At 42.0% G+C, this 22,153-nt stretch overlaps 1 protein-coding gene across 1 annotated transcript; it reads left to right on the top strand.

Moving 5' to 3' along the window:
* The first annotated feature begins 248 nt into the window (after positions 1 to 248).
* Positions 249 to 18,876, top strand: LOC118784262 (protein NLRC3-like). Its single transcript, XM_036538380.1, has 9 exons — positions 249 to 255; positions 337 to 2,104; positions 7,731 to 7,990; positions 8,693 to 8,697; positions 9,193 to 9,293; positions 12,954 to 13,127; positions 15,745 to 15,918; positions 16,135 to 16,181; positions 18,332 to 18,876. Exons 1-9 carry the CDS (start codon positions 249 to 251, stop codon positions 18,874 to 18,876), a joined length of 3,081 nt encoding a protein of 1,026 aa, XP_036394273.1.
* The last annotated feature ends 3,277 nt before the right edge of the window (positions 18,877 to 22,153 follow it).

Raw genomic sequence — 22,153 nt, forward strand, 5'->3', positions numbered from 1 at the left:
GTATTCTTAAGCTCTGGTTTAACTGATGTCTTTATTTCTCTGCAGTCCATGATTGTAGATGCTTCATCCCTGTGTTCCAATGATCAGGACCTGGCAGCAGAAAATAGTAAGTTGTTTTTTACTCCATTTTTCTTACAAATAGAAAAGGGTTATCTGAACAGGGCCATCATTTAGAAAACATCACCAATTTATCTCACCCACACCATCACTAGACACAGACACACTACTGCTGTTTAATACCACACCCTATGGCACGCTACTGCTGTTTAATAACACATAATACTCTCACACCCTTCAGCAACAGTCTGTTCTGAAAATGTGCCCATTTTCATGCAGGAGTCCAAAAGCAGCTGAAATCCAGTCTGAAGAAGAGCTTTGAGTGCATATTTGAAGGGGTTGCAACATCAGGGAGACATACCCTCCTCAACAATATTTACACAGAGCTCTACATCATAGAGGGGGACAGTGAGGGAATCAATAATGAGCACGAAGTGTTGCAGGTTGAGACAGCATCCAGGACACAGACCACACAAGACACTGCAATCAACTGCAATGACATCTTTAAACCCTTACCTGGACAAGAGAAACCCATCAAAACTGTGCTGACGAAGGGGATCGCTGGCATTGGAAAAACAGTTTCTGTGCAGAAGTTCATTCTGGACTGGGCAGAAGGAAAAGCCAATCAGGATGTTCGTTTCATGTTTGTTCTTCCTTTTCGGGAGCTGAACTTGATTAATGATGAACAATACAGTCTGCTTGGGCTTCTGCATGTCTTCTACCCTGAAACAAGAGGGATTGAAAACATCGAGTCTGATGTTGACAAAGTTTTGTTCATCTTTGATGGTCTGGATGAAAGCAGATTTCCCTTCAATTTCCAACACACCAATGTATTGTCTGATGTAACAGAGACATCCTCAGTGGATGTGCTGCTGACAAACCTCATTAAGGGGAATCTGCTTCCCTCTGCTCTCCTCTGGATCACCTCCCGGCCGGCAGCAGCCAATCAGATCCCTTCTGAATACGTCCACCGTGTGACAGAGATACAAGGTTTCAATGACTCACAGAAGGAGGAGTACTTCAGGAAGAGATTCAACGATGAGAACCAGGCCAGCAGAATTATCTCTCACATGAAGTCATGCAGGAGTCTCTACATCATGTGTCACATACCAGTCTTCTGTTGGATTTCTTCTACTGTTCTGGAGAGACTGTTTGGTGAGTCTGACTGTGGAGAAATCCCTACAACTCTGACTGGAATGTACACCCACTTCCTGCTCATTCAGTCCAACATCAAGAATCAGAAATATCAGAGAAGAAATGAGACAGATCCACAAAAGCTTCTGGGGCTGGATAAAGACATGATTCTGAAACTGGGGGAGCTGGCTTTTCAACACCTGGAAAATGGCACTCTCATGTTCTATGAAGATGACCTGAGAAGGTGTGGCATTGATGTCACTGAGGCGTCAGTGTACTCTGGGATGTGCACAGAAATCTTTAAAGAGGAGTCTGTGCTGTATCAGAAGAAGGTGTACTGCTTTGTGCATCTGAACATCCAGGAGTATCTGGCTGCTTTGTATGTGTTTCACTCATATGCAAGCAAGAATGTAAAGGCATTGAAGTCCATTTTTGGTCAAAATTCTGAAGTCACTGACTTGTATCACTTGCATGAGAGAGCTGTTCAGAAAGCCTTGGAGAGTAAGAATGGGCACCTGGACCTTTTCCTGCGATTCCTTCTTGGCCTCTCACTGGATCCCAATCAGAACCTTCTCAAAGGCCTTCTGAAACAGACAGGAAGTAATTCAGAGAGCATCAAGAAAACAGTCCAGTACATAAAGAGTTTGGAGAGAGATGATGCTTCCCCAGACAGGTGCATCAATCTGCTCCACTGTCTGGCTGAACTGAACGATCAGTCGCTTATGAAGGAGGTCCAAAAGTTCCTGAGCTCAGAAAGTCATGAAAGGATCTCACCTGTGCACTGCTCTGCCCTGGCCTATATGCTCCTGATGTCAGAGGAGGTGCTGGATGAGTTTGACCTGGGGAAATACAGGACCTCAGACGAGGGGCGCAGGAGACTGGTTCCAGCTGTGAGGTGCTGCAGAAAGGCTCTGTGAGTATTAACATGAGTATCTCCTTTCAAACATACCATGGTTATCCTGAAAACATGCATGTTAGAATATGATAGTGTATATTTAGCTCTACCATGTTGCCATATGATCAAAATCTCATTCGATTTTCGTTTTAATGCTAAAACAATTGCACAATCACAAATTAAAAAAAAAAATCAAATAAAACTATTATGGACATTTATAGAGTTCATATTAAACTGTTTGTATAGGCAAGAAAGTGGCAAAATAGTTGAGAAATATGGCCTGTGTCCACTTTAATGTTACATTGGAATATTGAATTGTTGAGTGGAATTAATTTGTACATTTTCCCTAAACATCATGCCATCCTATTTCTTGGGAGTGGATAAAATCTTTTCTCTGCATTTTATTCAGAATAAAAATGTTGTCTAGAATACGCAACATTCGCAGGTTGGATTATAAATATGTGTCACTGCTTTATTACGGACCACCAGATATGTTCATGATTGCTGCTGTTGCTGTTACAGCTGTAATGTAGGGCGGCATCATTAGGATCTAGGGGCATCATTTATAAAGTGTGCCTGCTCCCAAATTTCATGCTAAATTCTGCATGTGCAGAAAGCCATGCCAGCGTTTTGACTTAAAAACCTTGATGTGAGAATGTGCGTACTTCAGTGCAGACCTCAGACCAAGCGTACAAATAATCCTTTTGGCTGAACAGGTGTGTTACAGATACGAGTTTTCCTATCTGTAAACATGACCCTCTGAAATAGCAGAAACGACAGCCTTAAAAGAAGTGGAAGATGTACCTGTTCAAGCGAGAGCACTGTGTGAAATACACAGGCAAATTTTCAGTAAAACTCTGTACTGCAGGTAGTGATCTTTCAGAAATAAATATTCTGTAGAAACATTCTACATCAATATCATTCATATTAATACTTGATGCAGTTCAAGCAATTTATTAACAGGTTTTTGGTACGGCTGGATGTAAATATTCGACTATTTGGATATTCGTTTGTTGGGTAGGTATTTGGTTTTCAATTTTGAGATTTAGATATTCGTTTTTTTGCTAAATGTAGGCTATCAATAAAGGTGAACTGCAAAACACATTTGTCAGCACATTCTTGCACTATATTTATACTTTTTAATTGCACTGTTAAAATGTGGAAATATATACCATCTCAGCTTGGGCGCCTGACATCCCTCTCACTTACAGCAGTGAACGTCACGGTGATGGGAAATAAAAAGTAGCTGGCGACCGCTGAGCTCGTGCTTTGGGACTTGAACAGAGGGTCTAATTGTTTCGACCGACCCCCCTAGCTAAGTTTGTCACCCTGGGAGGACGCTAGCTGCAGCGATGCCATGCTTCTCTCTGCTTCCAGTGGGGCGTGAGATAATTTTTAAATACCACGGCTCCGTAAGCAGTGATGGAGATGAGTGTATAGGATGGGTTAAATGCAGAGGACACATTTCATTTCAGTGTATGTGGGTAGTGAGAAATGACAATACAGAAATTATAAATAAATATAAATTTCATAAATATAAATCTCAATTCTTAAATTTGTTTTAGCTAGTATGCTGTTTCTGCGCTTCTGTTTCACAGCGCTTTGTCAGCCGCTGTCTCGGATTCAGAGCCTATTATTATGAGCATTTATGTAGGTCTATAATTTATCCATGGTAAGAAAAAATGTCACAAGCTGTTATAATTTCACAAAAAGTGCATAGATAGGGGCTCGTTCAATCAAACCCCTCGGGATTCAGGGCTCCAGACTCCGACCATTTAGTCGCATTTTGCGACCATTTTTGGAGACAGTGCGACTAAATTTTATAACTAGGCGCACCAGTGCGACTTGCAAATATGCCTGCATGTGCCAACATTTTTTGAGAGTGTGCAAGTTAAAATTTCACGTGGTCGCATTCGTGCGAGTGCATGATGATCATTTTGGTGCCCTTCCCGCACAGGTACTGCGTTAGCCATTGTGCTTGAAAGTAGTACTTTTTCTTCACTGGCTTAGTCGGTCTCTCCCTACCTGCACTCTCCCTGCCTGTACACACGCACTGATGGTGAAACGTGCGAAACGATCCATTGCTGTTATCCTGTTGCAAAGATGAAGCGGTCTATAGCTGATTATTTTAATCCTTTCGCACATAACTTATTTTATGTTATGTAGCACGAGTAACCTTACATGGTTCGTTATGTTTTCACTAGCATTATTAAGTAAGTAAGTAGTGCTGTAATTGCAGTAAAGTTAATGAACAGTGATCACTTATCTCATGGTTGCATTTAATGTATTTGTTTCGTTGTTTTTTGTACTGTAATGACAGGAAGGTCACTGAACAGATATTTCTTTGTGTACATTTGTTAAGTTGAGGTTCTTCTCTGACTACATACCTCATTCTGACTACATTCTGTAAACATGATTGAAAAAGCACCATTTCATTTAAAATGTGACACTGGTAACAGCACATTGTAGTTTCTGTATTTATTACAGTTAAAATGGGGGGACATGTGAATAATTGTGTTGCAAATCGATTTATGATGTGCGCCCCTAAATTTTCTGCTTGCGCTCCTAAACATTTCAGTTAGGGGCTACAGTGCTCCTGGTAAAAACGTTAGTCTGGAGCCCTGGGATTACAAGCATGCATAAAACATACCAAATCTTTTGGAAAATGTTTTTTTTATTAACAAATAACAATACAAGCAACAATACTGTAGCATAACAGAATCCTTAAACATTAATTCCTTTATTTAAATGGAAAGACACGTGTTGCAGCGCTATGCCGTCCATCTCAGCCAAGAACGGAGAAATGTGTGGCTGAGTCCTTCCCGAGTCATCCTCAGCCCCCCCCCCCCCCCCCAAAAAAAAAACAAAAAAAAAAAAACAAAATGGTATTCAGGACAGCCCTAGTTTTTGGATTGATCCACAATTAATAAATGAAAGATAATGTCATTTTGACTGATGTGGTAGCATGGCTATGAAAAACAAATTATTTTCACTGGTGTGACAGTTTAACAAAGACATGATATCCCTGTGTGTATCTGTACTATCTCTACTGTAGATGTGTGTTTTTGCTCCACTTAATGCACTAGCACTTTTGGAGGATGTGGCTAATGGTACCTTACACCATGAGTGTGCATTCAGAGATTAGGCAGACTTTATGGTGCGTATGAATGGTACAGCACTGCTTCTTCATAAATATTTGCATGCTGTTTATCCCAGCACTGGAGAGCCCAACTAGATGCAATACTGCTGTACAAGTGCAGAGGCAAGTCCTCTCCACCTGTGGTTTTCTGGCCACAGGGAACTTTCAGAGGGACCCCAGTGACAGGTCTGCATGTCCCCATCACTAAGAGGCATTATGGCTGATGCACAGAGCGGCATCATTCACATCACAACACAATATACTCACTTCCTCTGCACTGCAGAAACACACATCACAATATACTCACTTCCTCTGCACTGCAGAAACACACATCACAATATACTCACTTCCTCTGCACTGCAGAAACACACATCACAATATACTCACTTCCTCTGCACTGCAGAAACACACATCACAATATACTCACTTCCTCTACACTGCAGAAACACACATCACAATATACGCACTTCCTCTACACTGCAGAAACACACATCACAATATACTCACTTCCTCTACACTGCAGAAACACACATCAGCAGGACATCAAAGGGAATTTATAGTTTGTATTTTTACCTGCACCTCATTTAGAGTAAAATACATTTTTGCATGGTTGCATCTCTCACTATAGAGCCATCTTCATTTCTTCAGCTGTTCCTTTTGTTACACAGAATGACTTTATTTTAATTTTAAATATGATTAAATTCCAAGTTCTACTGACATATTTCATAGTTCGATGTTGTAATGGGCCGTAATGGGCTGTTTAAAAACCCATCAGTTAAAATCACATCATCAATTTTTAAGAATCAGTTTCCGCTCATTTATCACTTGTAATACAAGACTCGATGGAGTGCACTCAGTGAGGTAGCACAGTGCTGTTCATTGTGTAGAGCTTGTACAATATCATTAACTACTACAGAACCTGTAGTTATACAGCTGTCACCAGACCTAAATACTTACTGTGCTTCACTGTATTATTATCATGTAAGAAGTGTTTTAGCTGAGCCTTAACCTGAGCATTACGTTTAACTGAGCATTAAAGCTTACAGATTTGTTTGGTAATTAAATTTGCAGCAAGCTTCAAAAAGCAAGGGTCCAAGTTAAGAGGACCAGCAGGATTTCAGGGTTGAATATCTTTAAAGGCCTTACACATCTCCATATCAGATACTGGATTAAATATAAATGTCCATGTGCTGTTGACAAGATGGGTGAGTTCTGTCTCTACATATCCAAATATTCTTAAAACAGGAACCAGCAGATATAAAATGTTGTCTAAAACCTTTACAACATTGTATTTATGAATTTGCTGAAGGAGAGTGGAAGAGGCTTCAGTCCCAATCAGTGATTTAATCATTTTCCAGAATTTGGAAGGATTGTTTATGTTGCTTAGACTGTAAAAGATTTTCCATAATATTCTTTTGTGCCTTATAGGACATTTGTTGCAGAAATATCTGGAATGAGTCCAATCACAGGAGGAATTTTTCTTTCTCAGTTTTGATTAGGTCTTGTGGGCACAAGTTGCTTGAGGTTTAAAGTGTCACATAGTGTATGCCTTTATTGGAATCAGATGCTGATGATAACCAGTCCAGAATTAAATCCCCCATAAGAACAAATTGTGAATCATTAAACTTAGCCAGTTGACTGGGTAATGATGTAATGGTCTCCTTCAAAATCAGCAGATAAGCAGACCTCATAGCAACCTATGACTGTTACATGTAGGTTATTGGTGATATTCATCCTAACTGAACACCTTGTGCTTTTCATTTAATGTTAAAGTGCATTTCGCACACAGGAAAATTCTGCGATTTAGGTCTTTACTAGGCATTCCTGATTTTTTTTTTCAATTGAAAATGTCAACAACATGTAACAAACTGCATTGCCTTCTCCATGGAAGTACCTTCACTCTGCTTGCTTAAGCTGAAAGATGATTGACAAACCTTAGTCCTATATCCTGCTATTTTCTTGGCAATGTTGCACCTGAGCTCTGACCTAGGAGTCGGGGTTGAGCGGGAGATCTGAGAGTCTTTCATCACACTGGCAGGCCTAATCGAGCTTGTGAGAGTGTGGTGGCGATCTTGCTGATGGGAACGCCAGGTTGTGGGGATGGAAGCAGCAGCAGCAGGTGGCTGGGTTATCAGGAACCTCAGGAGTAGCAGAGAGTCTCACAGCAGCAGCACTGCAGGCAGACGCAGTAGCAGTGATGGAGGATTTAGTCCTGGGAGGAGGACCAACACTTCCACAGACACGGCACCACAATCAATGCTGGGATGGTCACTGCTGTAAATGTCATTAAAATCAGTCAGATCAATAGGAGATAAGAAGTCAAATGCTGTTAATGTACTTTAATGGAAATATATGTTAAATCTGTAAAAGCTTTTCAGGGTCTTCTCATACAGGTGTTCAGGATCAGGTAGTTACTTTTCTCTAAGACACAGTTTTAAGTAGAAATGCTTTTGTTGTAGTGAATATTTGATCATTAATGCTTTTTTATGCTTTTTGTCTTTTCAGGCTCAGTAACTGTAACCTTACAGAGAAGTCCTTTGAAATTGTGGCCTCAGCTCTCCAGTCAGCCACCTCACCCCTGAGAGAGCTGGACCTCAGCAAGAATAAGCTGGGAGAATCAGGAGTGAAGCTGCTGAGTGCTGCACTGATGAGTCCAAACTGTAAACTGCAGACTCTGGATCTGAGCTTCTGTCAGATGGGAAGTTCAGGAGTGGAGCTTCTCTGTACTGGACTGAGCAAAGTATCCACTCTGAGGTTAGAATCCTGTCATTAATTTTGGTTAATATCCTCTCGTTTTTTTCTGTACAGGATTTTAAACAGCATCAACAGCAAATTCTTTGCTTTCGTTCTTACCTATTTGATATTGGCCTTCTCTCAGTCTGCCAGGTCTTTTAACAAAAGAGTCATACAAACTGATTTACAGGACTGATTTTAAAAAAGGAAAATCCATGGATTTTCCTGGCCTGGAAAAGGATGTGGTAGACAATGTAAAAACATTACTAACTACAGTTTACTGTAATGCGTGAGACAGTCTGAAGTGTTGATGCGGGATATCAGACACAATTAGTGGAACAAGCTAACAGAGTATGAATTCAGTCCTTTCCCTCTGAAAGTTATGGTGATTAAAATAACATTTCATTTTGGTGAAGAGAGACAGACTTTCAGCTAACAATTTTAAACCCTTGTCTGGAGAATCCTTAGTTTTGTATGCACAGCAGGAATGATAACCATCTTCAGCTACACAGTGAAAATCAAAATAAAATTGATTATAACTAAAATCTTATATGCAGTCTGCTTTGGAATATAAAGAGTCAAAGAGATCAGTGTCTTCGAGAATATCACTAAACTAATAATACGTGCGTGAACTAATCTAGTAGACTGATATATGTAGGTCAGGCAGTTAGTACAGATTTATTTTGTATTTTTCTTAACAAAGAACTCCTTTCATAGCACCTCATAGTAACAAGTATGTGTTCCAGGACATAGAACAAAAGTGTCTGCTAGCAAAGTCTGTATTGTGAAATGTATGAAAAATAGCATTACATTAGTAACAGTGGTAGTGATCATCATTTCATACATGTTGTGATCATATTTTTTAGTGTATGAACAATTTCCTGCAGTGCAAGATGACACTGTGTGGGAGGATGAAACTTTGTATGTAATTTTAAACTGAAGGCTGTCCCCAGTCATGGTTGGCTGTGCCAGGTGTCTCTTTGGAGGAGCAGATCAGTAAAAGGTATGAAGCTCAAAGAACTGAACTGGGTCCAGACTTTAAAATAAGTTCCTCTTTGAAGTGAATATATCTGGAGTCTCAGTGCAGGAAGTGTTTGTTCAGTGTCTTTGTAGGATCCTCTTGTGCTGTTGTAAGAAGAGCCTCTTCTCCCTTTGCAGAATGGATCAGTGTTGTTTCAATGACCAGTCCTGTGATCTCGTGGCCTCAGCTCTCCACCAGTCAGCAAACTCCCAGCTGAGAGAGCTGGACTTCAGCAACAATAATCTGGGAGAATCAGCAGTGAAGCTGCTCTGTGCTGGACTGAGGAGTCCACTGTGTGATATACAGGCTTTGAGGTAAGTACTAATTGGTTATGAACTGTATCAGTGAATCATTTTATGCAGGAATAAAGAAATAGTTCATGAGAGGGTGTGTGTTGTTGTGAGTATTGGCACAACTATGCTATCTTGTCTACTGTCAGCATTGTCGTGACAACATCAGCATCTACACTATCATAAAGGAACATAAGTGTCTGCATTACCAAATCTCTAGCTGCCTGCAGTGGCACAGAAACACAGCTGGGTTTTATAGTGGTGACCCCATTGGTCCATGTGAGGAAATCTCAGTTGTGGGTGAAAATAAAAAGGCAGCGATGCAGTTGTGTTGCAGTCGTTTGGAATGTTTAATGTTACATTGGAATGTTGAGTTGTTGAGTGTAATTTATTTATACATTTTCCCTAAACATCATGCCATCCTGTTTCTTGGGAGTGGATAAAATCTTTTCTCAGTATTTTTATTATGAGAATAGTGTCTAGAATATGCTACATTTGCAGGGTGGATTGTAAATATGTATGACTGCTTCATTACAGACCACCGGACATGTTCGTTATTGCTACTGTTGCAGTTACAGCTGTAATGTAGGGCGGCATCATTAGGATCTAGGGGCCTCATTTATAAAGTGTGCCTGCTCCCAAATTTCGTGCCAAATTCTGCGTGTGCAGAAAGCCATGCCAGCGTTTTGACTTAAAAACCTTGATGTGAGAATGTGCGTACTTCAGTGCAGACCTCAGACCAAGCGTACAAATAATCCTTTTGGCTGAACAGGTGTGTTACAGATATGAGTTTTCTCTCATCTGCAAACTGTAAATCTGTAAACACGGCCCTCTGAAATAGCAGAAAAGACAGCATTAAAAGAACAGGAAGATGTACCTGTTCAATTTTCAGTAAAAATCTGTACTGCAGGTAGTGATAACTTTCAGAAATAAATATTCTATAGAAACATTCTACATCAATATCATTCATATTAATACTTGATGCAGTTCAAGCAATTTATTAACAGGTTTTTGGTACGGCTGGATGTAAATATTCGACTATTTGGATATTCGTTCGTTGGGTAGGTATTTGGTTTTCAATTTTGGGATTTGGATATTCTATGCTAAATGTAGGTTATCAATAAAGGTGAACTGCAAAACACATTTGTCAGCACATTCTTGCACTATATTCATACTTTTTAATTGCACTGTTAAAATGTGGTAATATATACCATCTCAGCTTGGGCGTCTGACATCCCTCTCACTTACAGCAGTGAACGTCACGTGATGGGAAATAAAAAGTAGCTCGTGCTTTGGGACTCGAACGGAGGGTCTAATTGTTTTGGCCGCCCCCCTCGCTAAGTTTGTCACCCTGGGAGGACGCTAGCTGCAGCGATGCCATGCTTCTCTCTGCTTCCAGTGGGGCGCGAGACCATTTTTAAATACCGCGGCTCCGTAAACAGTAATGGCGATGAGTGTATAGGATGGGTTAAATGCAGAGGACAAATTTCATTTCAGTGTATGTGGGTAGTGAGAAATGACAATAAAGAAATTTTAAATAAATATAAATCTTATAAATATAAATCTCAATTCTTCATTTTGTTGGAGCTAGTGTGCTGTTTCTGCGCTTCTGTTTCACAGCGCTGTCAGCCGCTGTCTCGGATTCAGAGCCTATTATTATGAGCATTTATGTAGGTCTGTAATTTATCCATGATAAGAAAAATTGTCACAAGCTGTTATTATTTCACAAAAAATGCATAGATAGGGCCCCGTTCAATCAAACCCCTCGGGATTCAGGGCTCCAGACTCCGACCATTTAGTCGCATTTTGCGACCATTTTTGGAGACAGTGCAACTAAATTTTATAACTAGGCGCACCAGTGCGACTTATGCCCGCAACTAGATGCAATACTGCTGTAAAAGTGCAGAGGCAAGTCTTCTCCACCTGTGGTTTTCTGGCCACAGGGAGCTTTCAGAGGGAGCCCAGTGACAGGTCTGCATGTCCCATCACTAAGAGGCATTATGGCTGATGCACAGAGCGGCATCATTCACATCACAACACAATATACTCACTTCCTCTGCACTGCAGAAACACACATCACAATATACTCACTTCCTCTGCACTGCAGAAACACACATCACAATATACTCACTTCCTCTACACTGCAGAAACACACATCACAATATACTCACTTCCTCTACACTGCAGAAACACACATCACAATATACTCACGTCCTCTGCACTGCAGAAACACACATCACAATATACTCACTTCCTCTACACTGCAGAAACACACATCACAATATACTCACGTCCTCTGCACTGCAGAAACACACATCACAATATACTCACTTCCTCTGCACTGCAGAAACACACATCACAATATACTCACTTCCTCTACACTGCAGAAACACACATCACAATATACTCACTTCCTCTGCACTGCAGAAACTCACATCAGCAGACCATCAAAGGAAATTTACAGTCTGTATTTTTCATGAGTGCCTCTCTCACCGTGTAGCCACCTTCATCTCCTCAGCTGTTCCTTTTGTTAGAACTTCATTTTAAGGAATTGGAATCTCCGTTCCTCAGTGATTAGAAAATAGTTTAAATGGCAGTTAGTCTGGAAAAATTAAACATACCAAATTGATGTGAAAAGCTTCACACCATCTACAAGGAATATAATGAAATATGACATCTTTCCCTTTATATGTGTGATTTTTTTCACACATCTGTTTAATAACTCTTTCTTAAGATTCTGACTCCCTCACATTTGTATAAGTGGTGGCATGTATAATTCCTTTGGTCCCATTCTTACTCTTAGATCCAATTATATGTCAGTATCTTGAATGCTGGCACCTGGACACCTTGTACTTTTCATTTAATGTTAAAGTGAGTTTTTGCAGCAGGACTGAATTGCGATTGAGGTCCTCAATTGGCATTCCTGTATTTTTCACATTCAAAATGAGCAGTAAAAACATGTCAGAAGATTGACACAGCATTTTCCTCTTATTGTAAATACCGTCATTCTCCTTGTTCATGCTGAAAGGTGATTGTCCCACAGAGAAACATCCTGCTATTTCCTTGGCAATGTTACACCTGAGCTCTGGCCTAGGAGTCAGAACTGAGCAGGAGATTTGAGAGTTTCTCACCACACCGACAGGCCGATTTGTGCTTGTGAGAGTGTGGTGGCGATCTTGCTGATGGGAATACCGCGTTGTGGGGATGGAAGCAGCAGCAGCAGGTGGCTGGGTTATCAGGAACCTCAGGAGTAGCAGAGAGTCTCACAGCAGCAGCACTGCAGGCAGACGCAGTAGCAGTGATGGAGGATTTAGTCCTGGGAGGAAGACCAACACTTCCACAGACACGGCACCACAATCAGTGCTGGGATGGTCACTGCTGTAAAAGTAATTAAAATCAGTCAGATCATTCGTTCAAAACATTTAAAAGCTTTTCAGGGTTTTTGATACAAATAAAAAACAAGACATTTTGAAGTAGAAATGTTTTTGTTATAAAGAATTATAAAATAATGTATGTATATAATGAAAGATATCAAGTACAGTTTTGCGCTGAATTCATTTGTTGAAATGCAGACAATGCTGTTCACCACAGGCTTGTTCCTTCATAGTAGCAGAAAAGGTATCAAATTTGAGGAGTGTGTGTATTTATATAATGAGCAGAGATTCTGTCTCTTTTTCTCCACAGACTGGGTTGCTGTAATCTCACAGAGGGCTGCTGTGATGATCTGGCCTCAGTGCTGCGCTTACACCACTCAGAGCTGAGAGAGCTGGAGCTGAGAGACAATGACCTGCAGGATTCAGGAGTGACAGCGCTCTCTGCTGGACTGGAGGATCCACACTGTAAACTACAGAGACTGGGGTGAGGAGCATAATAATGTACAGTTAACTCCTGATTATCTGGGCTAATGGAATGGAGCCATGGCACAGATAATCAATAAAATGTTACTTTAATCTTTTTATGTATATCTACCATTTAAATAAAGAAATAACCTTTAGTTTGAAATAGCATGCTGTTAGAAGATGCACAATACAACAAATCCAAAGTTTCCATTTGAATGGCTGGTGAGTGTTAGACTGAGCCCTTCCTCCAACCCTCCCATGTGACAGGAAGGGTCCAGCTGCAGCTGTACTTCACTGGGGGCTGGACTTCAGGACGACTCTCTAACCTATTGGCTGCCAGCATTCTCTGCTTGGTGCATGTCACCTGTCCATTTGGTTTGGTGTCTGCTTAGGCACAGTTAGAGCTAGAAGAAGAATAAATAATAATAATAATGGTAATAAAGGACACAAGAACAATAGAGTGGTTGCCTGTATCTCCATGAATACTGGTTCTACACACGTACAATTTACGTCAAAATAGAGGTTCACTGTTCTCAATGTTTTCAGTTCAGTGCTGTGATGAACAAATTTTGATTTATGAGCCAAAATATTCGCCGAGTTCAGTCTCCACTTTAGATCACATGTAGCCGTTACTGCTAGCATAACGATATTTACATATCTTCAACGGATCCAGTCAGGGACAGCTTGTGTGAAGCCACTGCTCTGAGAAGTAGGGGGGAGGGAGACGGCAAGCCAAATGCACACAAATTCCTGACTTCACTTCCACGTCTGAAAAACATGTATTTTTAAACTGCCGTTCCCAAGAAATTCACATGTACCATCAATGCACATCACATTTTCTTTATGAAATGCACAAAAATCTTTGTTTGATTTGTTCAAATGAGATTTACAGGAGCCTAGTTAAATTCCAGAATCATGCTGGTACAGTAATCGCAATCCTGGGAAAAATGGTGTAAGCCTAGAATACTGTTCACCAGCTGTTAAAAAGAGCTCAGTCTTTTCCTATGAGTAAAAATATCAGTAAAAATCAAATACGTGAAGTATTAAGGCAGGATAGCTTTGTTAACCAGTACTTCCTATATCTCGGGTTCTGTAGAATTCATCATTTTAAATGCTGTTGCCAAAGGACACAGGACAGGTAGAAAAGTTCAGCTTGTTCTAATCCCATTGTCCTTTGTAAAATAAATTACTCAGTAATACCCATGTGTCTTTAAGCTTCTATAACTGTCATCTTGACATAAATGTTCTTATTTTTCCATTGTTTAAACTTTTGTCACTGTCAAACAGATGAAATTCAGCTGTCAGTCATTTCAAAGATTGAAAGTTTTTGACCTGCCTCACCCGTGATACTAGGTGGTATATCTGAGCTGTGGTTAAACTCCATCTATGGCATAAACGTAGCTCAGATGTGGGCTGGAAAGCTAGTTTCACCTAATATTGAAGTTTTTAATCATCAGTGACCTGAAGAAAAACATTGACCAAAGTCTAAAACTAGATTAAGGGGTGAATGCACCAACATTTTAGTTTGATTGTAAAACAGTTATTTTAAAACATGGATTGTTTAAATACATTTATCCTCACACTATCACAGCAAGCAGAGGTGAATGGTATTTTGTCATGAATATAATGCCGCGAGGTTTATCAAATAATTTCAGTTATTATCTCTAATAACCAAAACTGTATGGGTAAATTGAATCATCTCTTCTTTATTCATCTGTCCCCTGGGTCCATGCACCAGAGATGAAACTGTGGAATCAGTTGCAAATGTGCACTTTTTATTGCATTATTATATTGATAATTAGTAAGAGAACAGTGATGATAATGGAGGTATTGTCCTGTGGAAAGAGATTTAATTAAATATAGCAGCAGGGCATGTTCTCTTTGCATACAATGCACTCTCATCTGGTTGGTCAAGAAGTGAACAGATGTGATGACTAGACCAATTAGAGGAGATTGCACATTGTATGTGCAGGGAAAGGTCATGTGCTTTACCTAATTACAGTATTGATCAGTTTAACTTCTAATGGCCCGTCCACATTTAAAGCGTTTCGCTTGTCACCCGTCCCTTTGTCGCTGACAGTTGGTCGCTAGTGGACATTCAGCCCCATACACACAGGAAGAGACTAAGCGACGAGAGGCCATGGAATGTTAATGAAATTCGGCGACTTGCAGCGATGTCAGGCGAAATGACAGTTGGCGACGTGAAGTGGCAGGGTTCCAATGGGAGCGAAGGATATCGTTGACTGACAAGGTATCCTTCGCTCCCCTTGGTAGTCGCCTCAATTGTGTCGCCTCAAAGTTGAGATTTAAACTAATCGGAACCCTCCCACTTCATATAGCCAACTGTCATTTCGCCTGACATCGCTGCAAGTCGCCGAATTTCATTAACATTCCATGGTCTCTCATCACTTAGTTTCTTCCAGTGTGTACGGGGCTATACTTGTCATTCATGCTTGCTGTTCATTTTTTTTGATGGTCAAATGACATTTTTGCAAGGGTCTAACCCACATGCATTAATATAATTATTGTTCTCTGCTGCAGTCTCCATGTACTGAGTGTCAGATATTCTGGTAATTTCTCCTGCTTTTCCTCCAGAGCTGTGACAGTGAAGAGCTCTTCTCTCCTTCTCTCTGCAGGCTGTCAGGCTGTCTAGTCACAGAGAGAGGCTGCGCTTCTCTGGCTTCAGCTCTGCGTTCAAACCCCTCACACCTGAGAGAGCTGGATCTGAGCTACAACCACCCAGGAGACTCAGGAGTGAGAGCGCTCTCTGCTGGAGTGGAGGACCCCAGCTTTAAACTGGAGACACTGCTGTAAGCAGAGTTCTGCTCCTTTGTGTGTGTAGATGTCTGGTGTGTTAATGGAAAACCTAGTGAGATGTGTAAGATGGTTCCCAGTGTTCTCATCTGATCAGTAGAGTCCTGGCAGTGTGTGGAGCTCTCCCATTGTTACAGAGCTCTGAGTTTCCACACTGCACTTCGTAGACGGAAAGTCTGTGTCTCTCAGTCTCTGTTCTTCTGTTCCTACAGTGTGGACCATGGAGGAGAGATTAGGCTCAAAGCAGGACTGAGGAAATGTAAGATACACACACACACACACACACACACACACACACACACACACACACACACACACACACACACAAACAGACACACACACACACACTCTCACATACACATATACACACACACACACACTCTCACATACAAATATACAAACACAAACACACACCGACACACACTCACACGCACACATACACACTCTCATATGCAGATTTACACTCACACACACACACAAATACACACACACTCTCACATACAGATATACACACACAAATACACAAACACATGCACACACACACACTCGCGCACACACACACACACACTCTCACGTACAGATATATACACACACAGACACAAACACCCACACATACATACACACACACACACACCGAAGCACACACACTTTTCTGTGTGTGCATGTATGTGTGTGTGTGTGTGTGTGTGTGTGTGTGTGTATGTACGTGTATGTGTATTTGCGTGTGTGTATATATGTAAGCGCACGTGTGTGTGCGTGTATGTGTGTGTTGGCCCACGTGTATGTATGTGTGAGTGTGTGTATGTGTGTGTGTCTGTATTTGTATGTGAGTGTGAGTGTGTGTGTGTGTGTGTGTGTGTGTGTGTGTGTATTTGTATGTGAGTGTGTGCGAGCGTGCATGCGCAGGCATAGGTGTGTGTGTGCGCACGAGTGCATGTCTGTATGTGTGTGCTTATGTGTTACTGTATACGTATGTCAGTGTGTGTGTGCGTGCGTATGTGAGTATGTGTGTATATGTGTTTGTGGGTGTTTGTGTGTATCTGTATGTGAGTGTGTGTGTGTGCGCGTGCATGTGCAGGCATAGGTGTGTGTGCGCACACGAGTGAGTGTGTGTGTGTGTATCTGTATGTGAGTGTTTGTGTGTGTGTATCTGTATACGTATGTCAGTGTGTGTGTGTACATGCATAGGTGAGTGTGTGTGTGGATGTTTGTGTGTGTGTGTGCGTGTGGGCATGTGTGTGTGTATGCGTGTGTGTACATCTGTAAGTATATGTGTGTGTGTGTGTGTGCATGTGTGTGAGTATATGTGTGTGTTAGTCTGTGTGTGTGATTCTGCATGTGTGTGTATGTGTGCGCATGCATGTGCGTGTGTGTGGGCGCGTGTGTGTGTGCATGTGTGTGGATTTGTATGTATGTGTGTGTGTGTGAGTATGTGTGTGTTCGTCTGAGTAAGTGGGTGAGTGCGCGTGCATTTGTCTGTGTATGTGTTCATGTGCATCTGTAAATATCTGTGTGTGTGTGTGTGTGTCTGTATGTGTGCATGTGAGTGTGTGTATCTGTGTGCACGCATGTGTGTGTTCGTCTGAGTGTGTGTATGTGTTTGTGTGCGTGTGCATGCATATGTGTGTTTGTGCATGAGTACGCATGTCTGTGTTCGTCAGAGGGTGTGTGTGAGTGTGTGTGTGTGTGTGATTGTGTGTGTGTGTGTGTGTGTGTGCATGCACGTCTGCGCTTGCATGTGTCTGTGTGAGCGTGTGTGTATCTGTATGTATGTAGGTGTGTGTGTGTGCATGCGCATGAGTGTTCGTTTGTGAGAGTGTGCGTGTGAGTATGTGTATCTGTATGTGTGTGTGTGTGTGTGTGTTGGCATGTGTGTGTTCATCTGAATGTGTGGGAATGTATGTGTGTATCTGTATCTGTATGTGTGTGTGTGTGTGTGTGTGTGTGAGTTCATATGTGTGTGTTTGTCTTTGTGTATGTATGTGTGTTTATGTGAGTACACGTATGTAAGTGTGTATGTGTGTGAACATGCATGCGTGTGCATTTGTCTCCTGACTATGTGTGAGTACAGTATGTGTGTGTGTATCTGTGTGTGCGCATGCGTGTGTGTCTGCTTGTGCGTGTGTGTATGTGTGTCTGCATGTGTGTGCGTATGTGTGTTCGTCTGTCTGTGTGAGATTATGTGTGTGTGTGCGCATCTGTAGGTATTTGTGTTCGTCTTTATGTGCATGTGCGTGTGCATGCATTTGTGTGTGCGTGGTCGTGGTGTGTGTGTGTGGTTGTGTGTGAGTGTGTGTGTGTGTGTGTGTGTGTGTGTGTGTGTGTGTGTGTGTGATGCTGATCTCCTGGTTCTGATGCAGTAGATTGTGTTGGAGATGTTGCCTCTTCTAACCTCTTTCCTGTCTGCAGATGCCTGCCAGCTCACACTGGACCCCAACACAGCAAACAGATACCTGTCTCTATCTGAGGGGGACAGGAAGGTGATACACACACCGGGGAGAAAGCAGCCATATCCTGATCACCCAGAGAGATTTGACTTAGTGCGGCAGGTGCTGTGCAGAGAGGGTCTGTCTGGGACTCGCTGTTACTGGGAGGCTGAGTGCAGTGGGAGGGCTGTGATTGCAGTGGCGTATAAAGGAATCAGCAGGAAAGGAGGAGGGGGTTCTGACAGTAGGTTTGGATGCAATGATCAGTCCTGGAGTCTGTACTGCAGTGGTTACAGGTTCTCTGCTCGGCACAATAAGAACCGCACTTCCATACCCGCCCCCTCCCCCCCCCCCTCCTCCCGCAGAGTAGGAGTGTATCTGGACTGGCCGGCCGGCACTCTGTCCTTCTACAGCGTCTCCTCGGACACTCTGACCCACCTGCACACTTTCCACACCACATTCACTCAACCCCTCTATCCTGGGTTTGGGGTTTGGTGCAGCTCAGTGTCCCTGTGCATGCTGGGATAGATCCCTGTATCCTGGAGGAGTGGATGGGATGTTATTCGCTGTTTTGTCATTTGCACACACACACATTCACACACACACACACACATCACACACACCACACACACAGACACACTCGCACACACACACACACATCACACACACCACACACACAGACACACTCGCACACACACACACACACTCGCACACACACACACACACACTCGCACACACACACACACACACTCTCACACAAACACACACTCACACACACACACCACACACACACACACACACCACACACACACATTCACACACACACACACACATCACACACACCACACACACAGACACACTCGCACACACACACACACACACCACACTCACACACACTCTCACACAAACACACACTCACACACATACACCACACTCACACACACACACCACACACACACACAACGCTCACACACACACCACACACACACTCTCTCTCCCCCTCTCTGTCTCCATCTCTCTGTCTCCCTCCCTCTATGTCTCTCTCCCTCTCTCCCCCTCTCTTTCCCTATCTCTCTCTCTCCCCCTCCCTCTCTCTCTCTCTCTCCCTCCATCCCTCTCTCCCTTTCTCTCCTTCCATCTCTTTCTCTCTCTCCATCCATCTTCCTCTCTCTCTTTGTCTCTGCCTCTCCCTCCATTTCTCTCTCTATCTCTCCGTCTCTCTCTCTCTCCATCTCTCTCCCTCTATCAATTCATTTCAATTCAAGAAAGCTTTATTGGCATGAACATTACAACAACATTATTGCCAAAGCCATGTACATACACACACATAAAAAAAGGAAAAAGGGACAATTATGTTGAACAGAAAACAGGACAGAAAGGATTCCAGATAGGAATGGAGCTGCTGTTTTCTTATGGGTGGCATCACTGGCTGTCCCTCAGGTTATGACAAGCTGCCACAAATTTTGCTGCCAGAGTGGCCAAATCCTTGTTCTCTCCCAGAATGTGTGGTAATTTTTCTTCATGTGTGTAGTTTCGAAACTCAGGGAGGATTGAGTAGAATTTAGTAAATGAAGATTCTCTAATTTCAGCATATTTAGTGCATTCGGTTAAGAAGTGCAGCTCTGTCTCTACAGCCCCCAGACTGCAGTGCGAGCACAGCCTCTCCTCTCTGGGCAGCCAGGTCTGCCTGTGTCTGCCTTTTTCGATGGCGAGGCTGTGCTCACTGAGTCTGTACATTGTCAAGGTTTTCCTGAGTTTCACGTCTTTTACTGTACTCAGGTAAGTAGCTGTTGTATATTCATGTTTTATGGCCGAATAGTATTGTAATTTGTGTTGTGTTTGAGTGACTACTTTCCAATGGTTAATGTAATTTTCCTTTTCAGGGGCTGTAATTTTGTTGGGTCTAATTCTTCTGGCTATTGTGTCATTGTCCTGAGCCTCTGTGATGTGCGCTGGTGTTAAATCACTGAGGCTCAGGACAAATTGGCTCAGTGGGCTCCTTCCTATATTCAGCTCTTGGTTTTTCAGGACTATGTAGTGGAGTGAGTGGGGGTCGCTCATTTTTAGGTGTTGCCAGAATTTGAGTGCTCTTTTTTGGATATTGATAATTAGAGGGTATTGGCCTAATTCTGCCCTGCATGCATTGTTGGGCGTTTTCCTCTGTACCCGGAGGATACTCTTGCAAAACTCTGCATGCAGGGCTTCAGTGGGATGTTTGTCCTAATTTGAAAAGTCACATTTTGTGAGTGGACCCCAACACCTCACAGCCATAAAGTGCAATGGGTTCAATAATTGATGTGAATAGTTTAATCCAAGTTCTAATTGGTAACTCTAATTGTATTGATCTTTTGATGGCATAAAATGCTCTTTTTGCCTTTTCTTTAAGTTCCTTCACAGCCAAGCCAAAGTTTCCTGTTGAATTGATAGTTATGCCTAAATAAGTGTACTTGTTTGTTTGTTCAATTTTGATGTTGCCAATTGTAAAATTGTTGGTGTTTCCCTGTAGCCTGGAACGTTTTTGAAAGATTAAAACCTTGGTTTTTTGAGGACTTATTTTCAGGGCCCATGTTTGACAAAATTTTGCCAACACATTCATGCTGTGCTGCAAGCACTCTTTTGTGGGTGACAGCAAAACCAAATCATCTGCATAAAGCAAACATTTGATTTCGGTGTCCTGCAGTATGAGTCCTGGAACTGTAGAATTCTGTAATGTGTGTGCCAGTTCATTAATGTAAATGTTGAATAGTATAGGACTCAAACTGCAGCCCTGTCGCACCCCCCTCATTTGGTGGAAAAAGTCAGTCCTGTTGCATCCAATTTTGACCGCACACTTACTGCTGGAATACATAGATTTAATTACATCATACAGTCCCCCCCCCCCCCCCCCCCCCCCACCACTCTGAATGAGTTTATATTATAGTCCTTTATGCCAAATAGAGTCAAATGCCTTTTGGAAATCCACAAAACAAGCAAATATTTTACCTTTATTTTGATTTACATATTTATCGATTAGGGTGTGAAGGGTGAAAATGTGGTCTGATGTCCGATAATTTGGGAGAAATCCAATCTGGCTTTTACTTGACACATTGTGTTCTGTGAGGTAGTCAATTATTGTAGGAGCCAAATGTTGCTGATAATTTAGTTGTAGTCTTTCTGTACACTGGGTGTCACTGTTATTAATTGGGGTGTTCAGGTATATAGGTAGCCAAGTTCAATGTTGTGGTTAGGTGTTTGACCCCGGAAGAGCAAAGGGTTTTTGACCGCTAGGTTCACGCTGGGCTCATGCTAAGCTCATGCCTGCTGTAAGATATACCGCGAGTTTGTTTAGTTTGGTGTTTCGGGAATGGACATTGAGCTTGATCTGCGACTGCTGTGGAATAAATGCGGATTGCTTTACCACAAAAGAACCGTCTGCAGACTCTTTGCTGAATAATCTGGTAGGTTTAGCAAATTTAGCAACATCAAGTCTAAAACACTTCAGTAGTTCTGTATTAGACAGAATTCCTTTAACAATTATTCTTGTGTTAAGCATGCTGCAGAACACTTTCCCAAGGTTACTGTTGACACAGATGCCCCTGTAATTGTTTGGGTCAAATTTATCACCATTTTTATATATGGGGGTGATGAGTCCTTCGTTCCAGGAGTCAGAAGTAGGTAGAGGGAAGTAGCCTACCTTTAGTATGAGATTGAAAAGCTTTAGAATGACCAATTTGAATTTGAGGTCTGTATGTATTAGCATCTCATTCAGGATACCACCTACACCACAGGCTTTTCTGGGCTGGAGATCGTGTAGCTTTCCCTCAAG

The sequence above is a fragment of the Megalops cyprinoides genome, chromosome 1, assembly GCF_013368585.1.
Source record: "Megalops cyprinoides isolate fMegCyp1 chromosome 1, fMegCyp1.pri, whole genome shotgun sequence".
In the NCBI taxonomy this organism is placed as follows: Eukaryota; Metazoa; Chordata; class Actinopteri; order Elopiformes; family Megalopidae; genus Megalops; species Megalops cyprinoides.